The following is a 20,828-nucleotide window of genomic DNA, read 5'->3' on the forward strand; positions in this document are numbered from 1 at the left end:
GTAAACTACTAGATTGGTTCCCTTGCTCAAAGTATCTCTGGTTCATGAAGAAGACATGTCTCTTAGCCTTATCTTTCAGGAACAAAAGATATTTCCTCCCAGCCTGTAGCCACTGAGATTTGTTTTCCTCAGAAGGATCCGTGGTGAATCTATGTTCAAGCACTCTATTTTGGGTGGCCAATTCCTCCTCCTCTCTGGCCGCCTGTTTCTTGACATAAGAGATGGAGGAGTGACAGCATCCCCTCAAGTACGCCTTAAGCGCGTCCCAATATGCCGAGTGATTCTCCTCCACGGAGTTCGTCTCGGTGTATGCCCTGAGCTGATCAGGGATCCTATCATTAGTACCAAAGAGTGACAGCCACCAAGGGTTAATCTTCCGTGACACTTTACGGGATTTACATCCTTCCCATTTAATACTGACAAATACCGGAGAATGGTCTGATACTGATCTGGGTAGATGACATACCGAATGTATATGGGCACAAACTCTTTCATTTCCACAAATGTAATCAATTCTAGACAATGAGTTTTTCCCTGGGGTATAACATGTATATTCTCTCAATACTGGGTTAAAAAACCTCCACACGTCACACCATCCCACCTCCTGGAGGAATGCACTCAGTCTAGTTTGTATCGTAGGGGAGATCGGGACCTGTCGGGCATTGAATCTATCCAGTCCCGCGTTACTAATCAAATTGAAGTCCCCCATGCAGAGCACCAAAGCTTGTGGGAATTGTGAGGCAAACTTAGCCGCTTCATACAAAATTGAGATTCCCATCGCAGGGGGAATGTATATGGCTAAGATCACTATCATGATCCCATCTATGTGGGCCTGGACAAACACATACCTCCCATCATTATCCTTTATAATCTTGCCCGGGTCCCACCGCAATGCTTTATGGACTAGTACCGATACTCCCCTAGAATATGAGGAATGAACAGAGTGAGCTGACCATTGAACCCAAGGCTTCCGAAGCACTCTCGTGGTATCCAACAATAAATGGGTCTCTTGTAAACATACAATCTGAGCTTTGGATTTTTTGATATGTGCGAATACTGCCGCCCGTTTCCTGGATGTGCCCAGTCCCCTAATATTCCATGTCATCAAGCTTAAAGCCATTGATATGTATCTTTTACTGAATTAATAGGGAAATGTCAAAAACTTAACCCACAGTAGAACTTGGGCAAACGTACCCTTAAATACAAACTATCGGTTGCACTCACACAGCCGAAAGAACTGGTCCAGTAGTGTGACCAGGAGAGGGTGTCCCTAGTAACGACCAGGGTAAACCAACGTGGCTAGATGGTGTACTTGGTACGGGGGTGTCCTCGAAACAAGGACTTAAGCTTCTCCTGCAGTCCAACGTATTGAATTACCCTGCGACATAGCATATTAATCGTACATGGGTAAAATAACCCAGAATAAATGGACATAAATATAGAAGAAAGAAAGAGAAAAGAGAAGAGAAGAGAGAAGAAAGAAGAGAGAGAAAAGAAAAAAAAAAAAAAAAAAAAAAAAAAAAGGGGAGGGGTGGATGGGGAAGAGTGAGGAAGAGTGAGTAAGAGGAAGAGGCAAGAGAAGAGGGGAGAAAGAAAAGAGATTAAGATGAGCGGAAGAACAAGAGGGTGAGAAGGGGGAATATAGGAATAAAAGAAGGAGAGAGGTATCAGAGGGCATACTAGGTGGAGAATGGTGGAGAAGAGGAAGGTTGAAGAGGGAAGCTGGAGAGAATAGCAAGAGCAGACTTAGAGATAGATAGAGAAGAGGATAGTGAAAAGGGTAGGTAGATGGGGTAGAAGGATCCGAGGGGTTAAACAGGTAAGTGAAACTGAGAGGGGGAAAGAGGCGATAGAAATGTAAAGGAACTGGAAGGAGAGTTTGCAAGTAATCCCAAACTATAAGTTATTATCATGTATGGTGACCTTAAACGAAAAAAAAAAAAAAAAAAAAAAAAAAAAAAACAAAACCTTAATATAGCACTAAAGAATAAATTCAACATCCTGAACTTAAGTGCGTTGCCAAATACTGCGAACCCGGAGTGAGGACCCATTTTGGATCGCAAGATGCAGGATAATACAAGATCGCACGAAGGAGATCATGATACCGCAACCGCAATCTGACACATGTCCCGCCTGAAGTCAGCTCCATCCGGTCCCACCAGCGATGAGTATTCCAGAGCTCAAACTGGACTTAGTAATGATCGCAGTGAAGTCAACTTCTCAACAAACTGGAACCAAAAGAGCAAGACGCGGGCGCAACTGCGACCCCGAGCACCGCTCCACTCGTATGTCTGGAGGAATGAAGGAGATGAGAATATTTTGCGTCTTCAATAACAAGGGACGCCGAATCTGCATAGGGTGATCCTAAAACGATCGCAACAGCGATTTCGGATGTCCCAAAAAGAAGGGATCGCATCAACGACCTCACTCCAAAGGAGATGAAATAAGCAAATCAGAACCGCGAGGCCATCACAACAGCGAACCTCCCGGCGTCACCCATGACTGTAACGCATCAGCGCTTCCTCTTCAGCGTGTTGATCCAGTCGTCCGCCTCCGCGGGAGAAGTAAAAAACAAGGATCTCTCTTGATGGACCACTCTGAGACGAGCCGGGAAGATCATGGAATAAGCAATTTGGTGATCTCTAAGGCGTTTTTTCACCTGAATGAAGGATGCTCTCGTTTTCTGAAGGGACGCAGAGAAGTCAGGGAAGATCAGTATAGGAGCATTATTGTGTAGGATCGGGCCTTTGCGTCGCGCCGCACCAAGGATCGCATCTCTATCCCTGCTGCTCAACAGTCGGGCCAGGAGGGGTCTAGGCTGCGCTCCCGGGGGAGGAGGTCTGGCCGGTACCCGGTGGGCTCTTTCTATAGCGAATGCCGCTGACAGCGTCGCATCAGGGAAAGTTTCAGAAAGCCATGTTTCCATGAACTTACATGGGTCGCTCCCTTCTGCCCTCTCCGGCATTCCCAGTATTCTCAAATTATTGCGACGCAGGCGGTTTTCCAGATCGTCAGCCCTTTGCGCCCAGTTGTTTGCTGCGCTTTCCAAAGAGGACAATCTGCCCGGCGTCGCTCTTGCGTCGTCCTCCAGCGTGGAGATCCGCTGCTCCGTCTCCTTTACCCGCTCTCTCAAATTTTGCAGATCCAGCCGGAGGAGACCCACATCAATCTTAACCTCCTCGATTTTGCCCGTCAGCGACACTTTTGAATCCTGGATCGCCGCAAGTAATTGCGATGTAACTTGCTGTAAGGTTAGCTCCTGCGATTCCTTGGATCCGGCCTCCATGCTCTCCTCCTCCTCCGCCTCACTGGATTCCCGCTCTGCCTGCTTGCCGGCGCCATCTTGCTGGGAGTCCCGGGCAAACTTCTTCAGCTTTTCAGCCGCCGCTGCGCTGCGACCTCTGCTCATGGTACCGATCAGAATGCTCACCGCACCACAGGTAATCCGAAGGTGTGTTTAGGCACCAATTTCGGCAGGATTAATAGCATTTATCAGCGTTGGACTGCTGAGCTGCTCTCAGATGCGACCGCTCATGCTGCCTGCTGGCCACGCCCCCCTAAAGGGATAATTCTTAGATGGATGGATAGTCTGCCATCCAATGTGGATTAGGCTGGTAAATGCTACCGCCACAAAAATATGAAAAGGTCTGGGGTGGCTGGCTGGACTCCCCGTTGACTAGGGGTCTGGGCAGGTCCTCAGATCTGGTATAAGAGATTTGGTAGGTGCCTAACTTTGCTTCCTAGCACTGTCTCGATGGGGCTGCAACTCTTGTGCCTTTCCATCCCTCTGACAGTACTCTCGAATAGGTCAAAGAGCTAGTTATTTCACTAATTCTGATTTGTTTATATTTTGTACTATTGATTGTATTGCGAAGCTGACAATCTCATTGTATGTTATACACCTGAAATCTCATAATTGCTAATGTAAGTGTTAAGATATGTATGGGATATATGATCTATTCTGATCATGTATCTTACTGTTGCCAGTTTTAAGTTATATACATTCTTCAATAAAACGAGTTTAAAAAAAACAACTATAGTTTATAAAGAATGTATCGTATTGACTCTATTGAATATTGACTATTGAATCTTTGTGTTAGAACGATCACAACCTTCGCTCACTAGCAACTTCCAGAGTAATGTGAAAAAGCATAATAAGAAGGAGCAAGGTTGTACTCAACTTACATTCTGCTGACTATATTGATCAGGGCTTTTAGGCTATGTCCGCACGTTGCTTTTTACATGCTTTTTACCTGCTTTTTTGCTGCTTTTTCAACTGCAGCGTTTAATGCCAAAATGGTTGTGTTCTGCTTTTAAACAAAGTCTATGGGAATTTGGGTTTCTTGTTCGCACTATGCAGTTCAAACTGCTGCCTTTTTGTTGCAGAACTTTGGTCAAAAACTCAGCTTTGCAGTGCAAAACCCAAATGGCAAAAACAATAGACATGTCAATTGTTTTTGCCATTTGGGTTTTGCACTGCAAAGCTGAGTTTTTGACCAAAGTTCTGCAACAAAAAGGCTGCAGTTTGAACTGCATAGTGCGGACAAGAAACCCAAATTCCCATAGACTTTGCTTGAAAAGCAGAACACAACCATTTTGGCATTAAACGCTGCAGTTGAAAAAGCAGCAAAAAAGCAGGTAAAAAGCAACGTGCGCACATACCCTTAGACCCTTGTGGTCAATGTATGCTATAACTATTCTCTTTAGAAATTGCTATCTGGTGATACCAATCCAGCCTTACTTAAACTTAGGCTAGGTTTAGACAGTTTTATGAAAATCATTCATTTTTTATTTAAATAAAAAAAAACAAACCAGATAATTTTCAACTGTGTGTGTCACCCGTATGACATTAGATATTATAAAAAATATTTCTGATTTATGATTTCTATACAGGTAAAATATATCTTTGTACCGTGTTAGCCAGTAGAGATAAAAAATTGGTTAAAAGAACTGAAGTCCTCAGTGGTTGATACCTTTTAATGGCTAACTGAAAAGATGGTAATAATTGCAAGCTTTCGAGACTACTCAGGTCTCTTCATCAGGCATGGTATAACACAAAATCGGAAGAGTCACATATTTATACACAACAGGACATAGAATAGTGCAGTAAAAAAAAAACAAAAAAAAAACAAGTTATATGAAACAGAACTCTCACTTCCCCCTGCCATAGTGAGAGTTCTGTTTCATATAACTTGTTGGGTTTTTTTTTTGTTTTTTTTTTACTGCACTATTCTATGTCCTGTTGTGTATAAATATGTGACTCTTCCGATTTTGTGTTATACCATGCCTGATGAAGAGACCTGAGTAGTCTCGAAAGCTTGCTATTATTACCATCTTTTCAGTTAGCCATTAAAAGGTATCAACCAGTGAGGACTCTCAGTTCTTTTAACCAATTTTTAATGATTTCTATAAAATCATTCTGAATGTATACAAGAAAAGATAATATCTGCGCCTAGGAGAATTTACGGCCATTTTGTTCATGTCTTTGTGAGAAACGGGCATAATTATGGGATAAATAAAATATAAATCAATTATACTCCCTTGTCATATTAGATCAGTTGGAACTAAATGTGAGACGGATCCTGGAGAACTACTTCTCATTCTCCATCTTTGCGTGATGTACGCGGCTGTGTCTCCAGCCTTGTAGAAGGTTGCTCCGTCTTCACTCCCCTGACATCTGTAGCTGATTATAATGTGACATCTTGTGATAACACATTATAGGAGGTGTGACACTATAATGTGCTATCAGTATAGCATACTGCTTAAACATCTTTGTCTGGCAAGTTGTTCCCGAAATTCCTTCAGCTCATGTAAACATTGCATAGATTTTGTGCAGTCAATGTTTCTTAGTCTTTTTTCCATCACATCTAGCTCACACCGGTGGGAAGACTTTCACTTCAAAGGATCGGTGATATGTGTCTTTTGATAGGTGATAGAAATAGAAGTCTACCATATCACATTTAACCACTTTCGTTTTCGTGTTTTTCTCCCCTTTTTTCTAAGAGCTATAACTTTTCATTTTTCCATCAATATACCTGTAGCTGTTTTCAGCAGTACAAGTTGTACTTTGGAATAACACAAATCATTCTGCTTCCTAGTGTACTGGAAAACGAGAAAAGCTGTGACATTGCAAAAAAAAATAAAGTGCACTTCCACAATTGGTTCTTATTTACCATGTTCAATATATGGTAAAACTGACCTGACACTATGATTCTCCAGGTCAGTACTGGTATGCAGATATTTTTTTTATTTTTTTATCAGAAAGGTTACCTCAATTCAAATTTTCCTAAAAATACTTTTATTCTAAATTTTATTAAAATTTACAAGACAAAAAACATTCCACACCATGACCAATAGCACAAAAAACAAAACCCGAAAACAATAAATAAAACCAAAAGGATCATGGAATCATCTTACTGTATGTACCCTATATGGAAAGTTCACATCCACAAGAGTCACTTGGTAGTGTTCAAAAGGAGGGGCAATATTTTATTAAGATAACCCTCAATCTATCCTTTTCCACTACCTATCAATGGAGATATGACTTGCGTCAAATGCACCCTAAATTACATTGGTGCCCCCATTCCTCGGTGGCTCTCCCTGATATACTGTCCCTAATTTCCCTTCCATATGATATGGATATGATAGTGATATGCACGTCCAGAGAGACAGGTGCTGCAATATATGCAGAGAACTGGCATTTTTGGCGATTGTGCCATGATATTTTCTCCTGATGAACCCCAATCAACAGAGGGGGGAAAACGCGTCAAGGCTGTGATAATACTGTGGAGGATCATGGAGAACCTTGGAACCACTGTATGGCAATAATGAATATAATCTGGAAAGGTGCTATCTGTAGCACATCCCAGATAAGTGATTTTTTTCTTTTCCCATTTTGGAAGTGAATTGTCCCTTAGATCCCCATTGAATAGGAAGGGAAATTAGGGACAGTATATCAGGGAGAGTCACCGAGGAATGGGGGCACCAATGTAATTTAGAATGCGTTTGACGCAAGTCATATCTCCATTGATAGGTAGTGGAAAAGGATAGATTGAGGGTTATCTTAATAAAATATTGCCCCTCTATTTTGAACACTACCAATTGACTCTTGTGGATGTGATCTTTCCATATAGGGTACATACAGTAAGATGGTTCCATGATCCTTTTGGTTTTATTGTTTTCGGGTTTTCGTTTTTGTGCTATTGGTCACGGTGTGGAATGGTTTTTGTCTTGTAAATTTTAATAAAATGTAGAATAAAAGGTTTTTTAGGAAAATTTGAATTGAGGTAACTTTTCTGATAAAATTGCATTTTTCTATCTCCTTTTTGACTCTTTAAGCGCTGTATTAGTATGCAGATACCAAACATGTATTGTTTTCATTTATTTATTTTTTTCATTTAAGTGGTGAAAAAAAATAAGAAATGTAAAAACAAATGTCGCATTTGTTGCCATTTCCCAAGACCCATAACATTCTCATTTTTCAGGATCTGGGGCTTTGTGAGGGTTTATTATTTTGCACCCTGATCCGACGTTTTTACTGATTTAATTGGCTTTTATTACATTATTTTGCAATGATGCAGCATTCGAAAAAACCTTAATTTAGGAGTTTTGATTTTTTTTCTCTTAATACTCCATTTACAAATCAGATTAATTTATTTTATATTTTCATAGATCAGACATTTCTGAATGCGGCGATACCAAATATGTGTATTTTTTTCTTGTTTTTACTTTGAACTTTTGTGAGTTTTTATATATTTTTTTTAAACTTTGGATTTTTTTTTTACTTTTCACTGGATTTCCTAGTCTTCTTAGGAGACTTGAAGCTGCGGTCATCCGGATCTCTTATGCTATATAGAGCATTGCATCAGCAATGCTCTATATAGCAGGAATCACAATCTCCTATGAATACAAAAACTTGTGAACGAGGGGGGGTATTTTTCATGTTTTTTTGGAGTAAGAATTACTGCGCCACAATTGTGAAAAAAGTATACAGTTTTTATTATTACAAAAATACAAAATACTGGAAATCACATGTGATTGCAGTTAGTGATTAGACACATAGTTAAAATCCAATTAAATGAGACAGAGAAAAGAAGGTCACAGGGAGGAAGACAGGCTACCCCTTAATTTCTGTGCAGGGAACAGGATAGTTAGATTATATCCCAGATGGCCATATAAATAACCAGAGAAACATAGGTATATCCCCTAAGATAGAGTAATGGAGTGCTTATACATGAAACGTAACCAACAGGATAAGGTCCAAATCAGGGCCTGAACACAATAGTATGTACCACCAGCAAGTACATAGCATAATCTCAAAAAAAAAAAAAAAATTCATACAATGGTGGAGATTGGCACCTGAAGGACCATCATTATGAGGTTCGCTGTACTTGGTCTTTGTTTTTCTAATCTCCTATGAATGCTTACTTGCAGCCACCACTCCTAGGAGGATCGTGAGGACCAGCACGTTAGACTTCAGCAAATGCCCAGCTGTCATGACAATCCATTGGTGCCCCGCAATCACATGATGGATGGTAGCAATGATGCGCTTCCTGTTTACGCGTGTTAAATGCCACTGTCAGTGATTGATCACAGCATTTCACTGGTTAACAGCCACTGGTGGATCTTGGTTCCGTCAGTGGCTGTTAGATGCACTTGATGGCTAATTAGATCAGCCATCAAGTGTGGGGTAAAATACTGTGTTTCAGCGTGTGAGCCCGCATCAAAGGCAGGGACATGGCTAATGACGTAAATATACCGTATATCATCAGTCGTGAAAGGGTTTAAGGGGAATCTGTCACCAGGTTTTTCACATCTAATCTGAGCGTACCTTAATGTAGGTGCAGAGACCCTGATTCCAGCAATGTTTCACTTACTGGGTTCTTTAGTGTACTTTTGATAAAATCACTTTTCTATTAGAAGGAGATAAATCTGTTTCCAGGTAATCAAGTATATTCATGAGTTCTGTATAACCCTGCCCCCACCACTGATTGTCAGATTTCTGTATACACTGTATATTGGCAAAAAGCTGCCAATCAGGGGTGTGTGTGGGATTATACAGAGAGGAGCATTTAGAGAACTGGTAGATCTGCAGCAGATAGAACCGTGATTTTATCAAAAGTGCAACAAGCAGCTCAGTAAGTGACACGCCACTGGAATCAGGGTCTCTGTCTGTACATTTTGTTGCTCTCTGATTGGGTAGAAAACCTGCTGACAGATTCCCTTTCATGAGATCTGTTAGGTTTCATATTTATAGTGTTTAGAATAGTGAAGCGCATTACATTATTTCCTACTGCAAAGGAAATCCTATAAAAAAAAAAACAAAAAACAAAAACGGAACCACACAGAAGTACGCTCTAAACTAAAATACAACATTAAACAAATGTTTCATGCTTGTTTTTTTGAAAAAGGCAGAATAGAAATATTCCACTGTTAACAGAGCACAAATGTGCCCATACATATTTGTCAACAACTGACAACTGCTGGGAATGCCAGCTATCTATTATGTATGAGGACCGCCAACCATTCCATAGTGAGGGCTCTCAATCAGGAAAAGGACAGTGGCAATACATGGATAACAAGTAGGTGGGAAGGAGCGCTGAGACCTTTCGGCCAAGCCATGGGTGGATCATGCTCCTCACTAGTATATTTGATTATAGCAGAATTTGGGGCAAATGCAGCAATGAATTAAAGCACTAAAGGCCCAATTTTTATTTGAGCTGTCTCCTTGTTGTGCTTAACTTTGACACTACTTTGCAATGACAGACGTCCGTTATGTGGCCTAGTGATATTAACGCATCTTCTCTACTTGTGTGCTTCCAGCTTGAGTCCATACAGCTATGATGAAGGCTGTTTGTCGAACAGTCAGGACCACATCCCCCTCGCTGCCCTCCCACTCCTGGCGACGTCCTCTCCACAGTACCTAGAGGCTGTTGCAACGGTTATTCATCGAGCCAATCAAGTCTATGTGGATTTCACCAAATCACAAGAAGGAATGTCCTTTACTGGGCAGGTGAGATTATTTGTAGGGCACCTTCTTATTCATCAGAAAACCGCTGTGGACAGTGTGAATAGTGAAATATTAAATGCAATACATACACTGTGTGTTTTTCTTGTGGCTGTGTTTGTTTTTTTTCCCTCCAAGTGTCTTGAGAGGAACCAAAAAACTGACCGGCATCTCCAAATAAATGTGAACAGGTACGAGCTGCTATGACTACACGAAACACATACAAAAGAATACAGCAGCACTTAAGCGCTGATATATGCAAACATATGACATTTATACTGCATTAATGCTATACTTAGAAAAATAAAGGTACAAAAATTGGCCAATTCATGTGAGCCAATCAACCGCAACAAGGTGACCCTTTTTTTTCTTGAGAGGGTAGTCATATGGGAATTATATATCAAGTAGAAACAAATGAAGCAAAGCAAGTATGTAAAATAAAACTTCCCATCTAATCTGATAAGACAACATTAAAATAATTCACTTTTTCAATCACCACCAGGAATTGGCTCTAGAAGTCAAGAAGTCATTTGCCTGTCCGAAATACGGAGACCGGAAAGATACCCAAGCAGAATTTATAAGATGAGAGTTAGTTGGGGTTGGGTTATGGGAGTTTGTTTGATTCATTCTATTATTTTAAAGCATTCCTTTTATATATATATATATATATATATATATATATATATATATATATATATATATATATATATATATATATATATATATAAAAAAAATCGCCGGTGGCCTTACCATCTCAATTTTGCTATATCCTAAAGGTAGAATGGCACAGGGCTTCCAGTGGGTCTTTTCTTCCATTACTCTGTTAATGTTTTTTTTTTTTTTTGTTTTTTTTTTTACAAAATATGTAATTTAAAGGAATAAATACTAGTCATGGATGAGTGTGTCTAGTACTTCACAAACTAAAATTAACACTGTAGTTATGACCCTGATGGCTATTATGCTATTTGGTTCTTTAGCTATCCTCACCTGTAATATGGCGAGGTGTCTTGCTATTTTCTGTGTCAAGTTAATGTAGCATACAGGGTATGCCAGATTACAATGGGTTGTGCTAACATTTAGTTTATGTTTTTAGATGGATTATGCTGGCATATAGCTTCAAATGTGGTATTTCAAGATAAAGGAAGTAATACGTTTTATCAGATTTGGGGTATGCTCACACGAGCATATGACTTGGATGAGTGCAATGCGAGAAAATCTCACATTGCACTCAGCCCAATGTTACTCAATGAGGGAGAGCAGATGGTTAGCTTTTTTCTCATACGGATTCTGGATGAGAGAAAAGTCGCAGTATGCTGGGATTGACAGCGAGAGAAGTGTCACTCGCACCCATACAAGTCTTTGGGTGCGAGTGAAACATTGGACTGCACTTGGACAACATCCGAGTGCGGTGCGATAATCGCATCAATTGACAATGGACGAGATGAGGAGATTAATCACTCTCTCTCCTCCACAGCTGTGATCTGATCGCAGGATCAGATCACAGTTGCATGACACTCGGCTCACGCTGCCAGCAGAGCGAGAGCCAAGGGTTATTAGCATATTGCATCTGATGCACTTGCATCAGATGCCATACAATCTTCTGAATCAAACCGTAAGGACATGTCCAATGTAAGTATAGCAGAAGAGGTAGGTGCACAGAACCGTTTTCACTCCATCCGAGAAAAACTGTACAACTATGGTGATCAGAATGGGATAACATTTTTTGGAGATGGAGACCAAAATAAAAAAGGAAGTTTCTCTATTTTCTCCATTATGTCACAATATCACTCGTACAATAAAATCAGTCATGTGTACAAGTCCAAAGTGTCATGTTCTAGAATATTATAGGTGGTATCATGAAAGTTGTTGTATTTTATCATGAATCTGCAACTGAAACAGGTATATTTAGAAAGTCTGAACATTTGGGGTAATCTGGGAGAAAATGTGTCCACCAGTCCACACCAGAGGGTCATTGTGTGTGCATCAGTACACTGGTTCTCCTTAAAGAGACTCTGTCGCCAGGACAGTAGTGGTAACTTTGTGTGCCTATTTTATTCCCACTGCTCCCCTGAGTATAATGTTTTTTGTTTGTTTTTTAATCAGCAAAATACTTTTTTTATTTTGTGCTAATTTTGATGGTTTTTGCCAAGGCCTAGGCGTTACTCACAGGGTTCCCTGACAACATGTCTTCAAGCTGCTTTGCATTAACTGCCCTATGAGCCATGACCCCTTGGAAAGACCGTACACAACAAAAAAAGACCCTATCTCTGGAAAGGTATGCCGAATTTACAAAGCAAAAAAGTAAATAAATGAATGAATGGGTACTCTGGGGAGCAGATGGAATAAAATAAAATAAACTGGTCACTTGAACTGGTGAGAAGGTGTCTGGGGGTGTATGGGGTCTTATTGGCAATGTTCCATGGGAAAAATTATATACCTCCAATAGGTGGCAATATTTTAACAATATAATAAATTGGGGGTTTTTTTGTTTTTTTTCAGGTTTGTTTAGTTGGTGACTGTGTTGGAGGAATTTTGGGATTTGATGCCTTATGTTACAGCAATCAAACGGTGTCTGAAAGTCAAAACAGCAGCCGCAGAGGAAGCATTGTCAGTGTTCAGGTATCACTGAGTTGAATCCTGTTTATCTTTTCAGTCCATTATATGAAAAAATACTAAAGGTTGTCTTTTTGGAACTGAAAAACGTTAGCTTTCTGTATCTCAGTAAATGCATCTCAGCTTTAGCTACTGATTGATAGCTTTCTACCTATTCCCAGTATGCACAGAAAGCAATCATTAAGGAGAGTGGAATGAGCCAGAGCTCATAAATTCTGGGGTCTAGCGCGTCAATCATTGAGTAGGCTGGAAACGATGTATAGATAAAATTGTGGTCTTATCAAAATTACAGCAAGAAGCCCAGTAAGTGACCTAGCGTTGGAGTCAGGTTCTCTGTCACTACATTGTGCTGACCTTAAACCTGGTGACAGATTTCCTATAAATATGGACTAAAGTCTTTAGACTTCTCTAACACTTTCCGCCTCACAAGTGGGTTACATTAGGTTAAGCTGATTAAATTACACCGTAATAGCACTTCGGAAAATAAACATCATCTCCTTAATGTCTTTCTGCCAAACCACTTGGGATCAGATGACGTTAGGAAAATCTGTGGCATGCAAAAGACATGTTTGCTGCGTTTTAAGCAGCAGGTTGTTCTGTTTCGTACTATTCTGATGGTCGTCGACACACTCCAATTTTTTAGGTTTTTCAGGAAAGCTCGCTTTTCGGAATAAAATTGTATATAAGTATTGCCCCATAACCTTTTTTTTTTCATGTAGCAAAACTCAATACAGATATTAACTACCGTACTTAATTTTCAAATTCATTTTTTTTTTTTTTAGCTGTCTTCCTCCGTGACTCTAGTTACATGCTGTGCCAAGTAATACTATGGTTGTAACAATGTCGCTCCCAAATCTAAATGATAGATATGAAAATGTGATCTTAGATTGTCAGGAAGAGATATTCAGCCAACAAATAAAATCAATAAGCCAGAAACTAATAGGCACATTAACATTGGTCGATGACAAACATCTCCAGCACGGTATATTTTGGAGGGGACAAGATCTGACCTGAATATACAGTATTAAAAAAACTGAACAAGTACTGTATTGTACATATTTTCTTGTTCCAATTATTGGTTAATATTGGGGTTTACGTTTTTGTCCGTTTCAACTATGGACATGTGACTTCAGCCTAAGTTATTAGGGTTAGCAGCTGCCAAACCCTTCATTCTCTCCTCTCATCACAGTGGAAATAACTCTTTATAGAAAAAAAATCTAGTTTAGCAACGTTATGGTTTGTTTTTTTTCAGTTTTTCCTCAAAACATTTACTAGTAAATCTAATACTTTAGGAGAAAAATGTATGATGCAAATAAAGGACAAGGAAGAAAAGTGTAGAGCATCTTAATAATGGCCAGATATGCAGTTGCTAGTGGTAGTGGTGTGAATTCAGTAAGCTGGCCTAGCCGAGCCACAGACTGAATATTAAAGTAGATGTCTTCTATTATTCAACCACATTGTCGCAAATCGAATGCATACATTGCCTTGGACGTTGTAGGTGCTTTGACGTGTTCTTTATTTATTCCAGGACACGGACCTCCTGTCTCCAGGAATCAGCGTCAACAACAGCTACTGCAGTAGTTCAAACCTGGAGACTAGTAGGCATCTGAGCCGGAGTAACATTGACATACCTCGGAGCAACGGGGAAGATCCAAAGAAACAGCTTCCACGTAAGAGAAGCGACTCCTCCACCTACGAGCTGGACACCATCAAGCAGCACCAGGCTTTTCTGTCTAGGTAAGTAAGTAGGAATCATTTGCAGCTATGACGCGTCAAGTTCTAGATTTCAGATTTATTGTCTGTGATTTAGAATATTCAACGTTTATGGTTCAATATATTTTTATTAAACAATGCAAATAACAAGATAGTCGAGTAGACAAGAATTAGAAATAAATTCTAGTGAAAAGGACTTGGGGTTATTCTCCTCACCTCTTCATGGTAGAATCCCTACATGACAACTTTGCAATAATATGTCATACTGTCTTGTAACTAATCAAATTAGAAACATTTCCAATGTTTTAACCACAAAGAAGGTGGAAAGACCAGAAGAAAAGAGTAAGAGATAGAAAAGATAAAAAGAAAGAGAAGACAGAAGAGACCAGATAAGTACTGTCTTTTTCGGACTATAAGATGCACTTTTTTCCCCCAAATGTCGGGGGAAAGTAGTGGGTGCGTCTTATATGTGGCATCATATGTTTGGTCACACTGTAGTTCCCACTTATATTATCATAAGACTGGCCACGACAATCTTTAATGCTGATACTATTTTTATAAAGCATCATTGGCTATTTGGAAGTGTGATCAATAGTGGGAATGAAATGTGAAAATCCTCGAACAGGTTCAGTAGGCAAAACATAACTGACGATAAAGTTAGTGGGTCACAGTTGGAAAAACCCATTGTACTATCTAATCTAAAGAAAGCCAAATTTTACTCACTGTCAGTAATCCGTGCACCATAAGTGAGAGCACATTGGCTCTTAAAATCAGTTCACTCATAGTAGCAGACACATATGATATATGCCCCCTGCCTTTATATGCATGTCTTTTTATATGTTCATCTAGGAATTCACCCACATCCACCATTAACCATGAACTTAAGATAGTTTCCCACGAGAGGAGAGACAATAATTTCATTTTTTATCTAAAATAAAACTCTTTTTTTGCAAGGGACATTATAACTGAAAGGGATCTCATTAAAGGGAATCTGTCAGCAGGTTTTTGCTATGCAATCTGAGGACAGCATGATGTAGAGGTTAAAAAACATAATTCTAGGATGTGTCACTTATTAGGTTGTGTGCTGTTGTTTATGTACAATGAAGGATTTATCACTGGTAGATTATCACTTGACTACAACTCATGTGCCTGCTAGACTGACCATGTCCCCTCCTCTGATAAGCAGCTCAGTATCAATAGACAATGTGCACAGAGAGCTGTGGTAGGGGCGGGCTTAGCTTTCTCAGCTATGCTGGGTCCTACAGCTTAGACCTGTGATTGTGTTGCAACTGATGCACCTAGTAAACTGTGATACATCATTGGAGTCAGGGTCTCTTTTCCTACTATATGATGCAGCAAAAAACTGGTGACAGATTTGTTTTAAGACTTTACCCTAGTACAATCTTTCACTTTCCATTTGCAACAGTATCTGACCGTCAACTTGACATGATGCTTGTTGTTTGCTCACTAGTGACAGAACAGCTGACTATATGCATAAGTGGCTAACCTGTCCTTGATATGTTTCCAATTATTAAAGCCATGGGTAATCCACTATGCCTACTACAATGCAGTTTATATGGTAGCATGGCCAATTTTGTAATGACATTTTATTTGCTTTTGGGTTTATACCTGTGAAGTAGTTTTCCTTACAGTACCTTTTGATAATTAGATGTGGAAATTTGCCTCAGAATACCGTAATTTGATAGTACCTCTTTTTACATTATCATACTTCCGCATCTGTTTTGAAATGTGCTCATCCCACAGCCCAATATTTAATGAACATTGTAATGGCCTCCACCGTTTTCTGAGAACATTATTTCTTCAGTGACGTTTTCTGACTGCATCAGATCTTTGGGGCACTAGATGTATAACATTAGTATCAGAACAGATGGATATGTAGAATTACCACAGCTGTTGTTATTGACATCAGTTTCCATAGGCAGATCAGATCCTGTAGATTTCCTTTAAAAGAAAGCCCGCCTTGGGATATGTGCACACAGGCGTCTTCAAGATGCTGGCGAAATCGCTGAAATTTCCACAGCGCAAAAGCTTCCAGAAAATGCCGGCAGTTGTGATCCTGAAGCTTTACTGGTGTCTTTTTTTGTCATTTTGGCTGCGACTCAGCTACTGCTGTCTATTTTTGTCTTTTGCTGAAACTAGGGGTGGGCAATTAATATTACCTAGGGAGCACATGAGAGACCGTGACACACTTATACACCATGATACACTTAGATTAGCTTGATGATGTAATAAATATCTATAGTGGATTTAGTTGAGCATAGCAGAGGTGACACACTTGCCAGCCAGCTTTCAGCACAGCTCTGAGTTAATTCAGAAAGGCCAGGAGCACAAAGGAGCGGGAGAGAGGAGTCTGCAGCACCGAGGAGAAGCAAGGTGCTACTGGGAAATGTAGTTTTAGCAGAATTGCCCAGTTAGCATGTGAAGCTGAATGCATAGAATGGCAGACAGAGATGAAGAAAGACACAAAAGTACAAATAAGAAACATTATGTTGAGCTTAGACTTCCTATTAATAATAAGTGTATGTTTTCTGTACTATGGGGTTAGGGTTAGCTATATATGTTTGAAATCAAATACCCCCTTTTACTAATTGTCATAATTACATACCCCTCTGTTTAATCTTTCCAATACCACTAAATTATATTCTTGTCACTCCTTGCAGTAATAATCTCCCACTGCAGTTTATACGGTAATTACATTGGCCTAGCAGTGATAAATTCCTTACAAATTCCTGAGGTTTATAATTTTCCCACCTCCAAGATTATAATCACTTGGTTTCCTGCTATAATATTGTGACGCCCTGGCAAAACCAGGTAGTCACACATTAGGCCCCCGCATAACACCTTCCCTCACCTAGGTCACATACAGCCGGCCTGAAACCCTAGTCACCCCCCTCAGAGCAAGACAGGCACACCAGTGGAAGGGACCAGGCGGTTAGGGAACGCCCACCTAGGGGTCTAGACAGCCCAGGGTGGAAAAACAAGCAGTAAAAGTTTGTAGTTCAAGTGGAGAGGAGTGTGGGCTGGAGCTAGGTGTAGCTCCAGCAGAGGAGAAGTCCAAGTTGAACGGTGCCAGGGACGGAGCCCTGGTACCTTGGCTAGGTGGCAGACGGTGGTCTCCGTCAGCAGGAGACGGGAAGACGGCTCAGCAGATCCGAGGAGGACCGGAGCAGGGTTGGAGCCCGCCGGTACCAACACCGGAGACCCGACCGGAAACCGTGCACAGAGGGGGTACTCGGACCCTGAAGCCAGGACCAGCACCAACGGCCTAGCTAATCAGCCGATTGAGGGCAGGATTACAGGTCCTGTCCCAACCAAAGTCCCAAAAGCAGACAACCACCCACAGGTAGGGATAGGGCAACCGCCAGGGCCCATAGATCCCACGGGTCAGCGTCAGCGGGCACGGCTCCTCAGGCACACAGACAGCCCGGAGCGGACTCCCGTGTTCCACACCAGGAAGTCCAAACACACAACCACAACCAGTGGAGAGGAAGAGACGGCGATCACCAGCCCGGGTGGGGGACCAGAATACAACTGGCCGCGGCGGCTGGCCACCAGCACCTTGGTTTACCAAAAGACTCGTGTGATTCATTTACTTGTGAGTAACCAAACATCCCCTGCTATGCCCGGGCACGCAGGCCCCTGCCATCGCGATACCCTGCACAGAGACACTGGGCCCCCGGGGCAACCATCCCTGTGGAGGGGTTAACATCCAGCTGCTATTACATCTCTCCCAGGTACCCTACAACAGCAGCGGTGGTGTCCCACTTCACCACACACCGTGGGTGGCGTCATGAATCAAATACGGTCAAGGCCGTACAACTACGTCCCCCTTTTCATTCGGCTTGTCCGCGTGACCCTTGGGTCCCGAGGATCCCTCGAGCCACACAGTGGGTCCGGATCTGAGCAGCGCCAGCTGCTGGCACGGGGGCAGCATAATATATCCCCCCCAGTTTATGATCACATAGCTCCATCACCGTGATAAATTTATTTTCACAGATTATAATCACCTGGCCAAAAGCATTAATATATTTTCCACCAGATTCCAATCACATGAATTCTTTCTATAATAAACTCCCCACAACCCCATATATATTTAACCACATGAACCCTTAGGTCCATTGCAATTCTGCCACACACATACTTTTCATCAAGTAGTTGCATGCACACATACTGGCAGTTGAGCTTTCAGTAGCGTGTCATCTTCTCTGATTTGCTTATGGTCCATGGGCTCCACTTGAAGGATGGATCCCGGGTCAGTAGCCAACATTGCCTTCATTATAATTGGCCTTTTACCAAGACCATCTAGCGCATGTCTGACAAATTCAAGTCTTTTAAATCAGAGTATCCGACAAACTTTTCCACACTTATTTGTAATTATATCATACAATCAGTACAAATTTACATTTTAAAAGATGGTTTGTACAGACCACTAGGTGAGTATCTGTTTTTATATCGGATCAGTGGTGGCCAACCTCCCATATACTAGGGACCTCAAATGCAACCCTTGACTACATAGGAGGGTCCATTATTACCATTAGATTGTTCCCGGACATGTGTTAAATTCAGGATTGCCAACTTGACTTATTTTTTTTCTGGACAGCTTATCAAAAAATTATGGACAGACAATATTTTTTATGGACCATTAGAAAACTATAATAGATCCTTATGATTATCAGTGATTCATGTCTGCAGCCCATAATTCTGATATGAAGACATCAGCAGCAATTACTGTGAACTGGAAAATGATAATAATTACAGTCAAAATCATCTGTATACATTTCTTCAGCTTCCAAAAAATCATGAACACCTCAAAAAAAAACATTTACAGCGCAAAAAAAGTGTCCTATTTTTATGGGCTGTCCTGGAACTTCTGGATGGTTGGCAACCCAGCTTAGATGACTTAAAGGGGTATTCCCATTTCCAACATCGTACCCCAATACTTAGTAGATGTGATGATAATAATAATATTAGCAAATACCTCCAATTAAAAATGTGCTATAGTTTTCCCAATTCACTATGCGCTTACCTCATATTCAGCAAATCAAAAAAGGTCCATGGAGCCTCTGTTAGGAGTCTTGACACGGAAAATAGCCAGATACCCCTCCGTGAAGAACCTAGCCAAGGAGTGGCTCTTTTTAGGAGACCACATTAACCACCATATTAAGTGGCCCTTTTAGTCAATATCCAGCTCTTGATGAGTTTAAAGATATGACAAGGGAAATACCAAGGCCAGGTATCCATCCACAGACAGCTGTTTTGGGGTATTGCCCCTCATCAGTGTGGAGTAGGATTCTGGCCAGGTGGGAACAATGCCTAGTAGACCAGCAAGACAAAACAATCACTGATCTCTGGGAGACCAGCCTAAGAAAACACTGCCGGCAGCCAGCGAAGGCGCTCAACACAGTGAAATCCTAGGTACATTGCCCTCTTGGAAGTATGCAAATCAAAAAAGGTCCGTGGAGCCTCTGTTAGGAGTCTCGACACGGAAAATGGCCATATATCCCTCCGGAAAGAACCTAGCCAACCTGGCCAGAATCCTACTGCACACTGATGAGGGGCAATACCCCGAAACAGCTGTCTGTGTATGGATACCTGACCTTGGTATTTCCCTTGTCATATCTTTAAACTCATCAAGAGCTGGATATTGACTAAAAGGGCCACTTAAGATGGTGGTTATGGTGGTCTCCTAAACAGAGCCACCCCTTGGCTAGGTTCTTCCCGGAGGGATATCTGGCTTTTTTCCGTGTCGAGACTCCTAACAGAGGCTCCACGGACTTTTTTGATTTGCATACTTCCCAGGGGGCAATGCACCACGGATTTCACTGTGTTGAGCGCCTTTGCTGGCTGCCGGCAGTGTTTTCTCAGGCTGGTCTCCCCGAGATCAGTGATTGTTTTGTCTTGTTGGTCTACTAGGTATTGCTCCCACCTGGCCAGAATCCTACTCCACACTGATGAGGGGAAATACCCCGAAACAGCTGTCTGTGGATGGATACCTGGCCTTGGTATTTCCCTTGTCATATCTTTAAACTTGTCAAAAAGTTGAATATTGACTAAAAGGGCCACTTAATATGGTGGTTATGGTGGTCTCCTAAAAAGAGCCACTTCTTGGCTAGGTTCTTCCCGGAGAGATATCTGGCTAGTTTCTGTGTCGAGACTCCTAACAGAGGTTCCATGGACTTTTTTGATTTGTATCTACTACATATTGGTATAAGATCTTGGAGATGGGAATATCACTTTTACTATCTTCCTATATTTTTCAAGAATTGAAGTCCTAAATTTAGAAAAAGGAAAAGGATAACAAACCAAAGGTTTTCCTACTTCCCTATGATATTTGCTATAATGAGATCTAGTCTTACTTTTTGCAAAAAAAAAAATAGATTGTGTGAAAACATGAACCTCATACAGTGTGTCCACCCATATCCTGTCCACCGCCATTAACTTGAGAATGGCGACAGCTACAGGCATAGAAGTGGTG

At 41.1% G+C, this 20,828-nt stretch overlaps 1 protein-coding gene across 12 annotated transcripts in view; it reads left to right on the forward strand.

Annotated features, from left to right (window-relative positions):
• The window catches only part of PITPNM2 (phosphatidylinositol transfer protein membrane associated 2), a 487,362-nt gene that overhangs the window by 385,721 nt on the left and 80,813 nt on the right, over positions 1-20,828 (forward strand). For all 12 annotated transcript variants that reach the window (XM_075322875.1, XM_075322922.1, XM_075322937.1 and 9 more), the window contains 3 exons: positions 9,823-10,012; positions 12,506-12,625; positions 14,148-14,356. In XM_075322875.1, the coding sequence (XP_075178990.1) occupies positions 9,823-10,012; positions 12,506-12,625; positions 14,148-14,356 (519 nt within the window). The remainder of the gene's footprint in view (positions 1-9,822; positions 10,013-12,505; positions 12,626-14,147; positions 14,357-20,828) is intronic.

The sequence above is a fragment of the Anomaloglossus baeobatrachus genome, chromosome 1, assembly GCF_048569485.1.
Source record: "Anomaloglossus baeobatrachus isolate aAnoBae1 chromosome 1, aAnoBae1.hap1, whole genome shotgun sequence".
Lineage (NCBI taxonomy): Eukaryota > Metazoa > Chordata > Amphibia > Anura > Aromobatidae > Anomaloglossus > Anomaloglossus baeobatrachus.